Below are 17,577 nucleotides of genomic sequence, written 5' to 3' on the forward strand. Positions count from 1 at the left end.
ATGCCTTGCTAGGTGTCCCCCTCAGTCTATGACCACTAGTGCAGACCCTCTGTCCAACCACAGGGCTACAGCAGGCCACCCCTACTTCACCAAAGCTAAGCACACAGCAGTGTCTTTGGGTCTTCCTCTGAAGGTTCCTGTGTCACCTGATACTATGGTTAAATAAACTTGGTATATTTTTGAGGGGTATTACTGTGACCCTCGTGATGGGAGGAAAGGCATCACCCTCTCCACACCACTCCACCCTGGTCCGGGAGGCCAGGAGGGTGTGGCTGCCCATAATCCATCCCGCACCCCAGCATCCTGCACCTGAGGAAACGAATGGAAGCGGCAACAGCAGACATCTCCAGCTTCCTGCTACCTGGGTTTTTGTGCCTCACACCTCCTCCCTCCTCCCAGGGTGCAGGATCACCCTTCTTCCCCCACCCACCCCTTCCTCCTCCCAATTCAACTTTCAAGAGCCTTCCTAGGCTAGCTCCTCCCAGAACCCGGTCCCTGTGTCTGTGTTCACCTACGAGCACTTTCTTCACAATGAATGGGACCCCTGACGTTGCATCCTCTGTAGGATGTGAGAATGCTGCTGGCCTATTCAAAAACATAGATTGGGTCTTTGCTCCAGTTCCTCCCACGCCCACCCCACCCCCAGCTTCCTGAGTGATAGGAATGTCATTAGGAGTGACATTAGACATAAATGCCTTTGCCATCTTGGGCCTCTGGAGCAGCTGGTAGATCCAACACAGAGCAGGCTCCTCCTCCGTGTTTTGGGGGTGAGCAAAGGCTTCCTTGCTGTGAGACCCAACTGCAGTAGTCAAGAAGAACATTCATGAAGTGAAGAATGGCACCCGGTGGGACTCGATCAGCCCCGGGAGAAAGGCTATGGTTGCACCTGGAGGGAGGCAGCAGCCAGCCCCTCCCCCCATGCCATCTAGTCGTGCTCCTCATGTCTGCTCAGTGTCCCCAAACCACACATGTAAGGAATCAGCATTTCAAGCAAGTTGTTCTTTTAACTGTTATTTTGCATATTATTAAAATTAAAGCTGATAAAAGCATTGGACTCCTATTGAGACCTCACCCTGCAGACACCTCTCCCCCTGGCCTCTGAATGTGGCCACAGGGACACCAGGGTGGGGTGAGAAACTCCAAACACTCATTGTGCATGGGAACATTTTGAGCCCAGAGTCACCAGCAAATCACCACCAAGGCACTGGTGGCCATCCTTACCAGCATAAGGCTCCACCAGAGACCAGCTGTGCAAAGGTGGAGCCCTCAACTGCCTGGCGGGTTCTACCCAGAAGCCCCACTGCGAGACAGGCTGGTGAACATAGGCCAAGGACTAGGAGCTCCCATGTGAAATGTGAGGGTCCCGAGCAGGCACTTGCAGGGTTGAATTCAAAGTCTCTACTGACCTACTGTGGTCAGGGACAGCTTCCCAACTGTCACAGGAGGTCTGAAAGGGGGAAATCCTACCACCCCAGCTTCCACTCAGATAGGGAGAACCTGGCTTTCCTCCTGAACCCCCCCTCTGCCTCCAGCACTGGGTGTGGCCTCCTCTAAGGACCAAGTGGAAACATCCCCCAGCTGCTCCCTGGCTCTCTCCACTGGCTCCTCCTGCAGGAGAGGAATCCTAGCAGCATTCCTCTGCAAGAACCACGGAGGGGTGGCTGGAGGGGCCTTGGGCACATCCAGTTTTCACCACTGAGGCAGGGTGACTGACCCACTGGCTGCAGGTTTCAGGGCCACTCAGGGTGGTGTCACTGGCTTGGCAGTCACAGGAGAAATGCTCACGTGGATACATGCACAGGCTGTGTGGGGTTGAGGACATAAACCACTGCCACCGTAGAAGATTCAACAGTACCTGGGGATTTCCAGGAAAGATGGATGCTGAGAGGAAAAATGCAGTCTAATCTGGTATCTGATCGGAATGAGGTCCAGGGATAGCACCATCCTGGGGCTAAGGCTGCGCTGGCAGTTCTCTGCTTGCAGTCTACCCTGGCTTGAGGCTGTCCCTGGGTGTCACTGTGCCTCTCCCAGCACCCCTGTACCAGGTCTACCCTCCCACTGTTTCTGGGGCTCCTGATTACATGGCCACATCCGGGGTCATCCTGTCCCCCTGCCTGAGCACCTCTCCTGGTTCTCCTCCAACTGAACCCTTGTCATCCTCCCCAGGGCCATGATGCCACCTCCAAGCCCCACCAGGCCCCTCCTCTCTGCCCACCCACACCTTTTGCTGGTATCTGTCACAGATTAAAGAACTGGTTTGAGGAAGATCAAGTTCCTCCAGGGAATCAGGCAGAGGAAGGAGTTGCAAATTCCTTCCATTGCAGAGGTCCCTGCTCCTGCTTATGCAGGGACCTGGACTTCTGGAGTTTGAGGTAAATAGTTCTAATTAGCTCAAAGGAGAGTTCCAAGTATCTATCTATCTATACATATATTGATCAAAATTAATTTTTTTTGCTGTTTTCAATTTTTTGTTTGTTTGCTTTGGGTGGAGCTGTGGACAGAACCTGGGACTTAAAACACATGGGGCCAAGTGCTCTACCAAGGAGCTCCAGCCCCTGGCCCAAGAACATTTCAACTATGATGAAACTTGTTAAAATCTAGATTTCTAGGCTCAAAATTGATTTAAAATTTGTTTTAAAAACTTACAACATCTTTGGACTATTCAGCTACCTTAGGTTACTTTTTTATAAATAAATAAATAAATAAATATATATATATATATATATATATTTTATGTGGTGCTTAGGATCAAACCCCATGCCTCACACCTGCTAGGCAAGTACTCTGCCCCTGAGCCACGGCCCAGCCTTATTTTTGGTTTTTCATTCCCAATCACCACTGCTGACATACCCAGCACTGTGGCTCTGCCCTCTGAACCTGCCCCAGCAAGACAGGGGACTAATGGGGCTGCAGAAATGTCTGTGACTGAAATGAGCAGAATCTTTAGAAGTTGAAAAGTCAGGTGGCTATGTGGTTTCTTCATTCATTCCAAATCTATCTTTCATCCTTTCAAACAAAAATGTTGTTTACCCCCTGAACTGACTCATGGCAGGCTCTCAGTAAAACATCTCATAAAACTTAAAGAGTTAAGAGACTGTCCTCAAAAGTCCCCACATTGAGCAGGGCCTGGTGGCATACGCCTGTAATCCCAGCAACTCAGGAGGCTGAGGCAGGAGGACTACAAGTTCAAGGCCAGCCTCAGCAACTTAGTGAAGCCCTCAGCAACTTGGTGAAACTCTGTCAAAATAAAAAGGGCTGTGGGTGTAGCTCAGTGGTTAAGCACCCCTGGGTTTAATCCCTGATACAAAAACAAAAAGCAAAAGGCCCCATATCGTATGATTCCATGTATATGAAATGTCCAGAAGAGGTGAATCCAGAGACAGAAGAAAGTGGGTGAGTGGTTCTGAGGGGTGGGGAGCTGGGTGACAGGGGCTACTGCTGAACAGGTATGAGGTGTCCTTCTAGGGAAATTAGATAGTGTTGATGTTTGCACAACACTGTGAATATTTAAAGGCCACTGAAACACACAATTTAAAATGGTTAAATTATAAATTTGATGGTATATGAATTTTACAGCAATAAGCAAAAACGTGGCTTGCCTTACCTTCCTTCCAGAGGTTTACTATAACCATTCAAGCAGCTTCATAATCACAATATTGAGAACTGAAAGGTCCCGTCCTTTGTAAAGTTGGGGGACGACTAGCCCAACATCACAAAGGGACACAGAGGCAAAACTGCGTCTCCTCGGACAGTGGGACATCCTGACTCCGCTGTCAAAGGAGACTGCATGGATTGGGTTCACCGTGGACGACACAATCCAATTCAAACACCTCTTAGGAGCTGCCAGTAAAATGCTGGGGAAATAGCTGGGCACGCTTAGGCAAGACAGCCACACGGACACCTCACAGACAGACCTGCCTGAGACAGGGACAGCAACAAGACTCCAAAGCAGCTTGCATTTCAGTAGCATGATCACCCACGGAGTGAGGGTCACATTCAGTCAAGAGAATCATTGTAAGTATTGAATTTGAAGATCTTATACCTCTGAAACTTTTCACAAACTCTGCTGAAATAAGAAATACTTCTGGTTTTTTAAAAATGAATTCTTGATTTTCAAAAGAATGCTATGGTCCTGGGTGGACAAAGTCCGGTATCTTGAAGCTTCATCTAATCAAATGTGATTCAGTAATAATTTGGAGGAGTTATTTGGTGCAGCTCTTCATATTTTGTTTGTGGGCCACATACGTACATACATAAACAGCCAAGTGCAGACATGTATGCATGTATAAATACATTGGTGTCCTACGGGAGGGAGGGTGTAAATCACTCGGTATTTCTTTTTTCCATGAATTTATTACTGACCTATGCAAATACAACAGCCTGCAGGATGTGGTGCTAACACCTTTAATGGCCAAACATCCAAGAAAGAAAATGATTAAGACACACGCACACACACAATTTTCTTCAAGTTATGGGAAATTAAGAAGGCACAAGTGATTTTTCTGAGCTGGCAGGAAAATTGAGGCAACTAGCATAGGTCTGATCAACCACGAAAAGCCCACAGCAAGGACCACGCCGTGACCAGCCACCAGAGATTGAGGATGAGACTTACCCAGAGCGTCCACTGGCAGGGGGCGCACGGTGAGAAAGGGCAGGATACACAATTGACACAAAAAGGAAAACAATACAGTCAAACTGGTATTCGGGCAGCAGCTGTCTTACCTTCTGCTCACGTGTGGGCCGCCCCGCTTCATGTCATGTGGTCAAACCTCACCCACCCAAGAGGGGCACATCCTACTTCCCCTTTCCTGCCTGGTCAGCTCCCTTCCCTTCTCACCTGAATGCCAGTCTTCCCAGTCAGTAACTGTCACCAATGGGACGAAGGATTTTGTAAAGAGAAATGAAGAATATATACCCAGAAGAGGCCAATTCAGAAGCCTTAGCAAGAAAACCTTTCAAGTGTAATTTATCATAACTTCAAAAATATCTAGGGACTACTAAGAAATCAAGTTTAAAATGGGATAAAAATTTTTAAAAATTAAAAAACTAAAACTTTAATCTACTGTGTCCCACTGTCCCAGAACTGGAATACCTATAAAAACTTGAATACAGCATTAAAAAGAATATAAATATATTACATTATTAATATAACATCATGATATTAGTATAATAATATATATATAAGCTCTAGATTATGGTTTTCAGCCTACTTTAATGCACCTGTGTCAATTTCATTGAAATATTTGCAGAATTAAAAACTTAGAACTTAATGGGATACAATATAATGGCACATGCTATGCTGGTGTGGAACTCGGAGTCTACTTATTATATTACAGCATTGGCTTTGTGGGCTCTGATGGAAAATGATAGATTCAGCTATTTAAAGTTAACATATATTCATTCCAGTTCTCCCTCTCAAAGAAAGTCCCTGATAGACTTTCAGTGTTTATCAGTCAAGACAGAAGGATTGACTGTAATTAATTTCACTTTTGTTCTTGTTTGCTGTTGTTGCTGGGGATCAAACCAGGGCCTGTGGATGCTAGGCCAGTGCTCTACCACTGAGCTACATACCCAGCCCAATCCTAAATTTAAATTAATAATTTGGGAGTGAGTTACATGAGAAATAAGGCTACTGACTTCATAAATGGAGGTGGCAAAAGTAGGTAAGCAACTTCAAGTACCTCCCAGTTCTGATCCTCTCTTACCTCCAGGACCCCAAAGGCAATGAGCAGATACAAGAGGGATGGAGTGGCACCACTCAGGCCCTAGGGCTGACTGGGCAGCTCCACACTGTTTCTGCAACTTCCTGTTGCTTTGTCCCCTTACCTGCCGACAAGGCTGGCTCTGCCCTCTGCCCCCAACCCTGTCTGTGCACCATAGCAGAATCTCCAGAGGTGGCATGCCACTGTCCCTATCCAGCCCCAACTCCTACCATGTATACCACTATTAGAGGTCACACAGGCTGGCCTTCAAGAAGGTCAGGCACATCGCTACAGCTGGAGCATGCCCCAAGTCTTTAAAGTGATTTGGGGCCAAGTGGTGGCCCATGCCTATAATCACAGAGGCTCGGGAGGCTGAGGCAAGAGGATAGAGTTCAAAGCCAGCCTCAGCAATAGGGATGTGCTAAGCAACTCAGTGAGATCCTGTCTCTAAATAAATAAAATACTAAATAAGGCTGGGGATGCAGTTCAGTGATTGAGAGCCCTTGATTCACTCCCTTTTACCAAAAAATAAATAAAATAAAATGATTTCAGAATAAAACCTAACGAAAGACAAACCACTTAGGTTTTTTTAATGGAAATATTTAAATGCCTTTGTATTATAAACTATCACCCTCTACAGTTAACAAAAAGAGTCAAAGAATGTGATAAAAGGTGATTTTTGTAGAGTAAGAAGAGTAAAAATCTCATCCTGTATGATGTGTTTACAAGAGTCAAGGTGGTGCTGAAACCAGGCTGACGTGCACAAAGGCATGAGATATTTTCCAAAGGAGAGTCAGAAGAATTTCTAGATCAAAGATCATAGTTTTTGAAAAAGTTATAGTAAAAAATCTAAACAACGGGCTGGGGTTCTGGTTCAGTGGTAGAGCGCTTGCCTAGCATGTGTGGGACACTGGGTTCAATTCTCAGTACCGCCTATCAATAAATAAAAATAAAAGTCCATTGACAACTAAAAAATAAATATTTTTTTAAAAAATCAAAACAAAACAAAAACCCTGCTTTATAGATTCCTGAAAATATATTAAAAAGAAATGATTATTTGGCTATAAGTCAGATTCAGTTCTGTTAGGACAAACAAAAAAAAAATATGTATCCAAAGTCTTCATTCCATCCTAACATGCTAACATTTTATAATCTAAGAGTTCAGGAATCAGGGCTGCTTGTAATCCCAAAAGCTCAGGAGGCTGAGACAGGAGGATTTAAAGTTCAAGGCCAGCCTCAGCAATTTAGCAAGGTCCCAAGCAACTTAGTGAGACCCTGTCTCAAAAAATAAAAAGGGCTGGGGGTGTGGCTCAGTGGTAAAGCACACCTGGATTCAATATCCAGTACCAAAAAAAAAAGATTGCAGGAAACTGGCCCTTGATGGAAATGAACCAGATAACTCAAGAGGTTTTCTAGCACAAAGGAAAACTTCAGCTAACCAACCCCAAAATAATCAAAAGCCTTTAGATTTCTTCTGGTCCCTTCAGTTGTGGTGTTTCATTCCAATCATGGATCACACGCCTGCTAGGAGAACACTCCACAAGGGTGTGGTCAGAATAATTCCTCTGGTACATTCTGGAAGGCTACGTTCACTTCCAGACATATACAAAGATGAGCACTTGGCCCCAAAATGTACTTACATATTTTAGGAAAAAATACATTTATAAAGAAAAGAAATAGGATCTGGGCCTGTAATCCCGGCTACTTGGGAGGCTGAGACAGAAGAATTGCCAAGTTCAAGACCAGACTAGGCAACAACACAGAGCAAGACTCTGTCTCAAAATAAAATTTTAAATTCAAAATAAATAAATAAAAGATCGTCTTCTGATTGTCCCTTGAAGTAACCAGAAAATCATCCAGATCCTTGAAAGCTACAGATGTGACTGATTTTGTAGACAGGAGTCCACTATCTGAAAAGGACGTGGTGCCTGAGACGGCCAAAAAGACAGTTGCTCCAGAAGCCGCTGATCACAGGCTGCATTCCCTCAGCCTCAGGCCCAAGTGCCCTCAGGAAACCTCTCAACCCAAGGCCAATTATTCCCAAGTCCCAGAGCCAGACACATTTCATGTTGTGCACAGTCCAGCGCCCCGTCTGGCTCCAACGGGCATCTTGTTATCCTCCAGGCAGCCTGAGCCAGGGCTAGGCATGTCTAATTGCCAGAAACTTCCTTTTATGTTGCACTGTAAGCAACCTATCGGGCTTCACCCAGAGGTCCACATTCTGCTAATTGGACAATGCCAGTAACTCTGAGTGGCAGGCAAGGACCCTTTTGCTTTCATGCAGAACTTAGATAAAAGGATTATTTCTGCAGCCAGAACTTAAGGCCTCTGAAAAGAGAACTCCGGGAAGCTAAGGGAAAACAGCCTCTCTTTCTTACCTCATCCTTTTCACCAGACGCAGAGACCTTTCTAAGCCTACGCATCTCTCCTGGCCCTTCTCTCTGAGCCCATTAATCCCTCCTATCTCTAAAGTGCCAAGATGGCAACGAGATGAACCAGCCCGCACTGCACAGGGACTCAGAGCTGATGAGATTTGGTGGCAATTTTGTTTACCAACATTCACCTTTTGACTCACTAAGGTGTTACTGGCCACAAACCCTATTGTCCGACACGAGCTCCCAGGGGCCCTCATTACATGGAATGTAAATCTGAGACACTCCGAACCAGAAACACATCCCAAAGAAACCGCTGGATCTGAAGGGGAATGGAAATCTGACTGTGGGTGAAAATCCATCTGATTTAATTCTGAAACAGGCTTATGGCTTTTGTAAGAATTGAGAGAGGGAAGGGACTGTTTTCCTTAATGTCAAAGCTTAAACCCTTCGTCTAGACATCACCTCCCCTGACTCAACACCTTCCACCATTCAGTATCCCCAAATGCATTTTCTTTTAAATCCAAATGAGACCTGGTGGTTTAGGAAAGAGAAAATTGGGTTTGGGAAATCGCTACCTATAAAGGTTGGTATCACAAATTAATACTATATACCACCCACACAGCAGCATGAAGGAAGAATACCATTTTATCAGGATGCAGCAGATTCAAAAACTTGGTATCAAGAAGAACAGTCTGGAAGGAATATCCCTTGTCTACCTCCTGAGAAAGTTCCTACATTCTAGGCCTTTCTAACATGAATGCTTGCAAAGTGGATCTAGCTCGATTTTTCTGCTCTGAGGAGCAAAGGTCATGGGTGTGACCCTTCATTGGTTTGAGAGTGATGTTAAACAGGAAGGCGGAGGGAGGGGACCCTGCACCACCTGGTTCCCCTTAATGGTGAGTGACCAAGCTCCTCCCTCATGAACACCCTGGAAAATCCCCCAAGCGGCAGTGACTCCGGCCCCTGCTGCCGCCATCCCCAACACTCTCCCACGAATTAATAGAGGGTTTCGGAGATTATAGGCTGTGAAAGATGGAGGAGAAAATGACATAATTTCTGTAATAATTACTATAGAACATCTGCATAAAGCTTTCTTTGCATTCTCCCAAGGCTTCCAAGAAATTTGTAGCTTTCATTACAAAGCACAGTAGGCATGGAAACCGTCAGATTTTGAAGACAAAGGTAGGGGAAGAACAAGTCAAGTCCGGCTTGGCAGGGGCTTCCAACTCACACGCAGTCTGCACTTAGAGAGCTTTAACTCGGATAGGTCCTACTTGCCCCTATGGGTTCTCCAGAGCCATCAGACATTAAGTCCACGAACAGAACACCCGCTTTGAAGACGAATCCAGCACCTGTTCATGTTTTCTCAAAATGACAACATCAATGACACAATTTTCGGAGTTACCTTTTTTTGCTTTCTTCTGCAGTTTCAGTGTATCTGAGGACTTCTTTTTTATCTCTTGGCGAGCCTTTTTGTATTCTAAGAGAAAAAAGAATATTCAATAATTTTACTACTTTGCTCCACAGAAAGTATTTTAGGAACAGCCATTGCCTTCCTCACAGAGCGCACAAACTCTGACATGCAGTAAACAGCTTTGTGGAAATACACTATGAGGAAAATCCCACGCTGACATTTTACCACAAGAGGGTAAAATGAAAAATACGTTTTTCATTTTTATTAAATGAAAAACCATGAAATGGGGCTGGGATGCACTTTGGTTGAAGAGCGTCTGCCTGGGTTCAGTCCTCAGGACTGCAAAAGCAAAAGTGACCACCACAAAATGCATGCGGTCTTGCCCCATGGTGCCAGCTTTGAGGACAGACATCATTTGGGTCCATTTTAATTAAAAAAAAAAAATTCACAATTTCTCTGCTCGAGGGTCAGGAAAGATTTTTAATCTTATTTACTTTCCCAAGGCACGAAGCAGAGACACATTTGTGGAAGGAATAAACAAACCATGGCCAGAACAGCTCTCCTAAAGTCCAGCTGGGTCCCTGTCCCTCTCCTTGGTCCTGCTTGGCCCGGCAGCCTATGCAGGTTCCTGCTCTGCTCTGACGCTGAGCCGTCTTCCCCACCCCTCTGCAGAGCTTGCTCACTGGGCTGGAGAGGTCACCTCCCCAGCTGCCCCAAGTTCAGGGTGACGAAACTATGTCTGTCCATTAGGATTCCTCTCAAAACAGCACCTCAATGTCTAATTCCTCCACCAAACTCGTGGCTGGCCACCTTCAGCTTCTGCAGCACCCTGCTCTCTCCCCGCCCCATCCTGGACCCTGCCCTGGGTTCTCCTCTTCCCCGAGGGAAGCAGCAGTGACTTGGTCTCCTCTGCCCACCCTGAGGCATCAGGTGCAGAGGGAGTGACAGGTGCTGCTACCTGGCAAGTCTTCTCAGTGAAAGCTGAGCTGAAAAGGTGAACAACTGCTCTCCCACCAGCCTGGGGGTTGGGACCTGCCCCCCCCCCACCCCGGCCGGTCCAGACAGAGGCCAGCTAGCAGGGGTGCAGAGCCTGGCGATGGTCTAAATTCAGTCAGGCCCAGGCTCTGTATCAGCCTTGGGATGTGAATTCCTCAGGGAAAACGGAGAAGCATTTCTCTGTGTCTACCTGGGATGGGGGCAGGGGAGTATTCAGTTAAAATCAAGGGACCTTGGTTGTCCTGAATGAGAGATGAAGCAGAGCTCCAAGAGTCCTGCTGCCTTCTCCCCACCGGCTCAGCAAAACCGCCCTTACAAAAGCTTTCCACATCCAACTTTGAAGTCTTTACTATCAAATCGGCTTTACAGGACTACCAAATGTGCACACAGAATAAAGAGGTAGCCTGGACAAAGGTGGGAAGGTCAAATGGAAAACATCAACTTTTTCCTTGTCTTAAAAAAAAAAACAACAAAAAAAAACCTTTCCGATGTTTGTTTCATTTGTTTGTTTCTTTCTTTTTCTTTTTTTAATCTAATGGAGGTAAAGAGACACATCCAGGGAACCTAAGAGAAAGCAACCATGCCCTAATTAACACACGGCATTTGAAGGACAGTAAATCCTTCCAAGTTGTCGGTCTCCCTAACTTCAAGTGATTGTATCAAACACAAGAGCTAGTCCCAGAGGGAAGTGCCACTGGGGGTAGATCTTAAAGAAGGAAATTTTTTTTAATGATAACTTTTAAGAGAAATATGAGATGCTGTTTTCTCTATTAAAGGTGAATCAAAACTTTTAAAAATGTTGGGGTGGAAGGGTCCAGGATTTTATATTAACTTTTTATATGATTGTTAAATATCTGGCTACTGTACCCACACTTAGGAAATCTCAACAACAGAAGTCTTCTCCAGTCCCTTCTTTTATCAAAATGATTGGCTAAAGTTCTTTAAAAGACTGGTTTTCAATAACAGTGAAGACAGGAACCACAAGAGCCCATCAGCTGTGATTAACATACTTTATAGGACATACAGATCTATTTATTGTTTTTGTGGTCCCAGTGAGTGCAAAGACATGGGACACAGTATGGACACGGCAGCTCTAGGCGCGTGATGGATGGATTTGAGTGAATGTACAACTTCCTGGTGGTTACTGACAGCTCTGAGGATGAGGAAGAAGGTCCATTTCATAGCCCAAAACAAGTGAAATAAAGCATCCCCATGGTTGCAAAGAGCCACCAAGAGTGGTCCATCCGTGTTCCCAGAGCACTGGCTGGTCTTCACTAGGGCCCACTCCTGTCCTAGTAGATTCCATGCCTGTCTTTCTGCAGACCCCACAACACTCAGCACACACAAAACATCAGAATGACCCCAACATGGGATGAGGCCTTATTATCAAACACTCGCTTGGAAGAGTAGCAGCGCTACTTCCTCTGCAGATTACACCTTGCTCCTTCTCCTGCTTTCAAGGTCCCCAGTGATTAACTAAACCAGTTAGCGAAGGCTTCTCTCTCTAGAGACAGTACAGGGAAGGCCCAGCTCTGAGCAGGTAACCCAAGGTAAGCTTTTATCACTGGAGTCTTGGCTTTCAAAATGTTCTGAAATGCCTTAAGTATGACTGTTTGGCACTGAAGCCTGCCATTATAATTTTAATTCAGCGGATGGCACTGCCACCAAGAGTTCAGGCTATCAGTGGAGTGATACTGCACGCCAGGAAATATCTCACAATGGGATCACTTTGGACTGCTCGTCTCCTGACACAGGAGAAGCAGGGACAGAGGGGCCCAGCCCTGTCACCAGGCAGCTGCTGGCAACATCCACAGCTCTTCGCACTGCGCTACGAGGCGTCAGACCTCTCGCCCTGTACCTTTTGCGTGGTCTTTGTCCAGCTGATTGGCCACTTTCTTCCATTCTTCCATCTGTTCTTGCAGTGGGTTTATCAGACAATCAATTAAAGCACTTTTATCCAAAGAGAAAAAAAGGGGAAATTAAATAGATACATTCTGTTGTCAAGACTTACATTTGGTTGTCAAAACAAATCTAAATCACAATTCCTTGAAGCAAGCAAAGGCTGCCTAGTGAGCTGACATTCACTCAGAACTCCACAGCTTGGGAACAGCCCGGATGCTTGCTTTCTAATGACTATTGAGAGGCTACATACACGTCAGTGGCTGGACTGACCCCTCTTCTCACTTCCCCAGCTGTGTTCCAGCAATCAGGTTAACAAGCCAGGTTGCAGAACACTGGCGTCCCCTCTGAATGCACATCAAGAACCACCCAAAAGCAAAGACACCTGGGTCTCAAGTGGCCCTTTGTCAAAACCTTAAGGGTGGGGACCAAGCATTATTTTGTTTTAAAAGACCTAACGGTTCTGATGTGCATCAGAATTATAAATCATGATGGACACTAATTGTGCACAGCCTGGAGAAAGAGACCCAGAAAACCGTAGGTCTGCACTGCTGGCTTCTAGATCATCAAGAAGGGAAGTCTCTCCAGATGTCCTCCTTTTTTTCTCCCGAACAGAACTGTGAGATGCTGCTGAATTGGCTGATCTCCTTGGGGGGAAAACATGTCCATTTTCATTTGAATATTGGTGACTCCAGATCCCTGTGCCAGCCCCTGCCATTTCTCTAGGACTCTCTGGCTCCTCAACTGACAGGAGGGAAGGTGAGACCCATGCAGCATTCCAGAGATGATCTGAAGGGAAGTGCAGGTCCCTAGGGCAGGGACCTGGCCCATGGCTCCCAGCTGCATCTGGAGTACCTAGACCAGCACCCAACAATGCTTATTCAATGAATGAGCAGAACCAGGGGAAGGAAAGGTTGTGGGGCCTTAAATGCTGTAGGGATGCCATGCTGCAAAAGGGGTGATACTGTACACATCACTGCCTTCTTCCCCTGAGAGCAGCAAGGACATTATGGATTGAGGTAAAACACGCTCCTCACCTGGAAAACTGCCTCAGCTTGGCTTCGATGCTTCTGTGCCTCATGCACATCCTGGTGAGAGCTGAGCCGATCTCCCTGGTACCACCTGAAAAATTAACAGATAAAACTGAGGGACTGCTTACAAGCAGGAATACCTGAGATCTTTGTAGGAACGTCAAAAAAAAAGCCAGATTTTACATCATAAAACCTAAGCCACTGTCCCCCAAATGTCTCATCACAGACATGGGTTCGTGCATATAAACCAAATATGTACACATATGTATGCATGGTGACATGCCTGTGTAAGGCCAAACTAAGGCTGTGGTTAGTCTGTATGATACTCTGGTATTTCCTATTCTATCCGATGTACTTATATTTTTATAAAGCTGATTGTGCTTCAGAAATCAACTTTACAGTTCATGAATGGGACCTGTAGTTGAAACAAATACTTCCCATATAAGATGATCAAAACAGCATCTGACATTTTGGGGAAAGCTAAAAGTCGATTTTTGTGCCCCCATTTCTGGCCAAATAATCCTCTTAACATTATTAAGAGCAGTTAAGAGCCTCTCCAGTTAATTATTTCAAGATACATGTTCGGAAATGCAAGTCATTCAAAGAACACCAAGCTAACGCAAAATGAAACCACAGAACATTTTTGAGTGGGTTTGGGCCACTCCAGTGACAAAGGTCTTCAGGCAGCATAGCTTGATTTCCCCAAAACTCCTGTCCTACTTTCCCTTGGGGCACACCCTTCCCTAAGAACATTTTTTAAGTTCTTCCTTTCCTTTCCCCTTCTTAGGAACAATGCTCAAATCAGCACTTCCCGGGGTATGGGGGGAGCCTCTGTAATCTCAGATGGCAGTCACTCGCTGGAAGGAGCAATTATAAACGACAGGAAAACACGGGTGCTTGTGAAACTGGGGGAAAGAGTCAAATAAAGCACTCCCTCTTCACAGATGAGGCCTTCCAGAGAAAGCTACAGAAATTTAAGTCAGTTTCTACCAAGTCGGGACGATAGAAAAAAGTCCCTCTCTTATAAGCGCACGTGACGTGAGGGGTTCTATTTTGCTCTGCCCTGTCTTCCACAAATGGCAACTTGGTGCTTCAGTTCCACCTGCTCTCCCTTTTATCCTGGAAAACTCACAGGTTTCTACAATCAAATACTACTACTAATAAAAATAGTGACACATATTAAATGCGAATATTTCCATATCTCCTTTTAGCCTGAAATGAGAAGCTTTCCCAGGGCCATTCTTCCCCTCCTCTACAACAGGGTCTCCCCACCTCAACTACTGCATTTGCCCACGGAGCTGTCCTGGGCACTGTTAGATGGCAGCAGGCTTCCCTCAGATTGGTGGCTGTACTCCCTCAGATTGGTGGCTCTTAGAAATGTCCCTAGATAATGCCAAGTGTTCCTGGGGGGAAATCATCCCTTGATGAGAATCACTGCTATAAAAGAACCTAAGAAAGAAGTAAATGTCACTCGAGGCTGACTTTTTAAGTGTCTAGAAGTCTTTTAAATGTTGCCCTTCTCTTCCTGGCATCACCACCCAAGGGGCTGGGGAGACCATGATCATCTCTACATCACCATCAACCGCGGTTCACACCTCTCCACCAGAGAGAGCCAGTAGAGGGCGCTGTTCTCACATGCTCTACCCACCTTCTGGGTGAGCTTCAGGTTCTCAAGAGCTTTTATTGCTCGTTTATAAGCAAGAATAAGGATTGCTTTATCTTCAAGGAAATAGCTCCTTTTTTTCCCCAAGGCCTTCATTTGATTAAAAGTTAATAACCTGGCCACAGAAAGAAATTGGCACACTCATTCACTGCTGGTGAGAGTGTAGGCTAATACTATCCTGGAGGAAAATTTGGTAGCATCTATCAAGAAAATGCCTTAAAAAATATGCACCCTCTTTGACCCAGCAATTCTAATCGTAGAATTCAACCTGAGGAAATAATTAAGGGTGAGAGAAAATCTTTACCTATGAAAGTAGTCATCGAAATGTTGTTTACAACATCAAAAGACTAGAAACCAAATCCCATTAGAGGGATCTGGTTAAATAAACTGCAGAACAGAGGCACACAATGGAATAGCATGCAATCACTTAAAATGTTAGAGAATAATCACTTAAAATGTTAGTTATAAAAAGGTATGCCAGTATTTAGGACTTCCTGGCACTGATCTTAGAATCTAGAAACTTATTTAATCCTTGCTATATGCCTAGTTGTGCTGGTATTGTCATTATACTCATTTTACAGACAGGAAAAGTACTTCAAACAACTTGTCCTAGGTCATATGGCAGTAAATGAGATTCCACCAGACTGCATATCCATAACTGGTGCATTTATCCATTCAGCTTAATACAGACAAAGAAGACAGGAAGGGCACAGTGGAGAACAAACACCACACCAAACCTACCCCTGCACACACTATTATAGACATTAGGGCTTGCTATAGCCAGCTCTCAGCAGTCCTTTGGTTTTTGAACCCAGGACTGAGCTCCATCTTGGTTAAGCTGCTTTGGAGAATGCTGGAAGTTAATAATCTATGCCCTTTTTTTACCCTCAAGAGAGAATTAGAAGGTTGGAAAAAATCACCTCAAAGCCCAGGTCCCCCACTCCATTTCTCTGCCCCATTATTTCGGTTACCTTCCCAGATATTTTCAAAGATTTATTACACCCTCAGACAGCCCACGGCTTCCCAGAAGCAGCTGGGCTACGGGGTGTAACAAGTCGATTCTGAACACAATGTGCATGTGCCCTGCCCCTGTGCCTCTGCAGAACAGGAAACCCTACAAAGGACAGGAAATGAAGAACCGCAGGGAAAACATCCCAACAGCAGTGTCTCTCTCCAACTGGCATGAGGGCTGGGGCAGAGGACGACCCCTGTGCACCCAGGACCAGAGCTGGACTCTGCTGATCTCAGCAACACAGGATACCCTAAAAATAGGTCTCAGTGTGCAGTGCTTAACAATAGCCCTGCTCTCCTGGCCCTCCCTACAACTTAAAAAAACACCAATCAGCAGGTTTGAATGGGAGGAAACCAGCTACAGCTACAAAGACAGGGAAAGCATCTGGAAAAGGCTCAACTTGATCGTGAGAATATTTATGGAACCAGATCACTGGGTGAGGCGCTCGGCCATTTGTGAGGGAGGACAAGATCTTTGTGGTTCTGAATTCCCAGTACCCAGCGCTGGGATATGAATGAACTTATATTCGCCACTTTAGAGCAAATCACCAGGCTGGGCCTACCTGGAGGCCGGACCAGAGACTGGTTTGTCTTTTGTTTATTCCCTACATATGTGTCTACCTTCTACACTATATACACCATAAAAGGTTCTAAATAAATAGGAGATGCTTGATCTTAGAAATGGTCTATATAGATTCAAGGTCAACCTCCAGAAAAGATGGTATTTTAGTTGGTGTAATAAAGTAGCACAAACTTAGTGGCTGAAAGCATCACAGATTTATTATCCTACAGTTCTAAAAGTCAGAAGTCCAAGACGGGTCTTAACCGACTTAGATCAAGGCATGGACAGAACTGTATTACTTCTGGGTCTGCAGGGAGATCCTTGCCCTTATGAGCTTCCAGAGGCTTCCTCCATTCCTTGGCTCACGGCCCCTTCCTCCATCTTCAGGCCACAGGTGTGGTTATTTTCTCTCTTTTCTACCTCTTCTCTGACCCTCCTTTGGTCCTTACCTCTCCTCTAACTTATTCCTGGGCCACCTCCGCATGAGAAGTCTTGTCATTATACTGGACCCACGGGGATGATACGGGATCATCTCCCTGTCTCAATGTCCTTAACTGAATCACCTCTGCAGAGTCCCTTTGCAGATGCGACTTATAAGAGAGTGTGTTCCCAGGTCCTGGGGATTAGGACCCGAGTGTTGTTGGGGTGCACTGTTCTGCCTGCTCAGCAGGAATAAGAGCTGTGAATCTGGAGCCTGTGGGGAGGCCCTGGGTCTCCATCAGCCGTCCATCCAGAGGATGCCAATTCCACCCTGTTGGGAGAGAGGGCAGCTGGAGGAGCTGCTGGGGAAAGTCCCCAGATCTGGTGAGAAACACATCAAAGAGACCCACAGGATGTGAGCCAGGAAGCAGGCTGCCTGCCCCTGCAGCACACCAGCTTTAAGACCTTAGCATGAGGCTGGACAAAGAGAACCCGAGTCCCGGG

At 45.7% G+C, this 17,577-nt stretch overlaps 1 protein-coding gene across 4 annotated transcripts in view; it reads right to left on the bottom strand.

Moving 5' to 3' along the window:
• Mtss1 (MTSS I-BAR domain containing 1) overlaps positions 1-17,577 on the bottom strand; it is a 155,803-nt gene that overhangs the window by 24,582 nt on the left and 113,644 nt on the right. For all 4 annotated transcript variants that reach the window (XM_076836272.2, XM_076836271.2, XM_076836270.2 and 1 more), the window contains exons 4-6: positions 13,424-13,508; positions 12,346-12,437; positions 9,483-9,557 (exon numbers count right to left, since the gene is read on the bottom strand). In XM_076836272.2, coding sequence (XP_076692387.1) covers positions 9,483-9,557; positions 12,346-12,437; positions 13,424-13,508 — 252 coding nt within the window. The remainder of the gene's footprint in view (positions 1-9,482; positions 9,558-12,345; positions 12,438-13,423; positions 13,509-17,577) is intronic.

Source organism: Callospermophilus lateralis, chromosome 16 (genome assembly GCF_048772815.1).
Source record: "Callospermophilus lateralis isolate mCalLat2 chromosome 16, mCalLat2.hap1, whole genome shotgun sequence".
NCBI classification, from domain to species: domain Eukaryota; kingdom Metazoa; phylum Chordata; class Mammalia; order Rodentia; family Sciuridae; genus Callospermophilus; species Callospermophilus lateralis.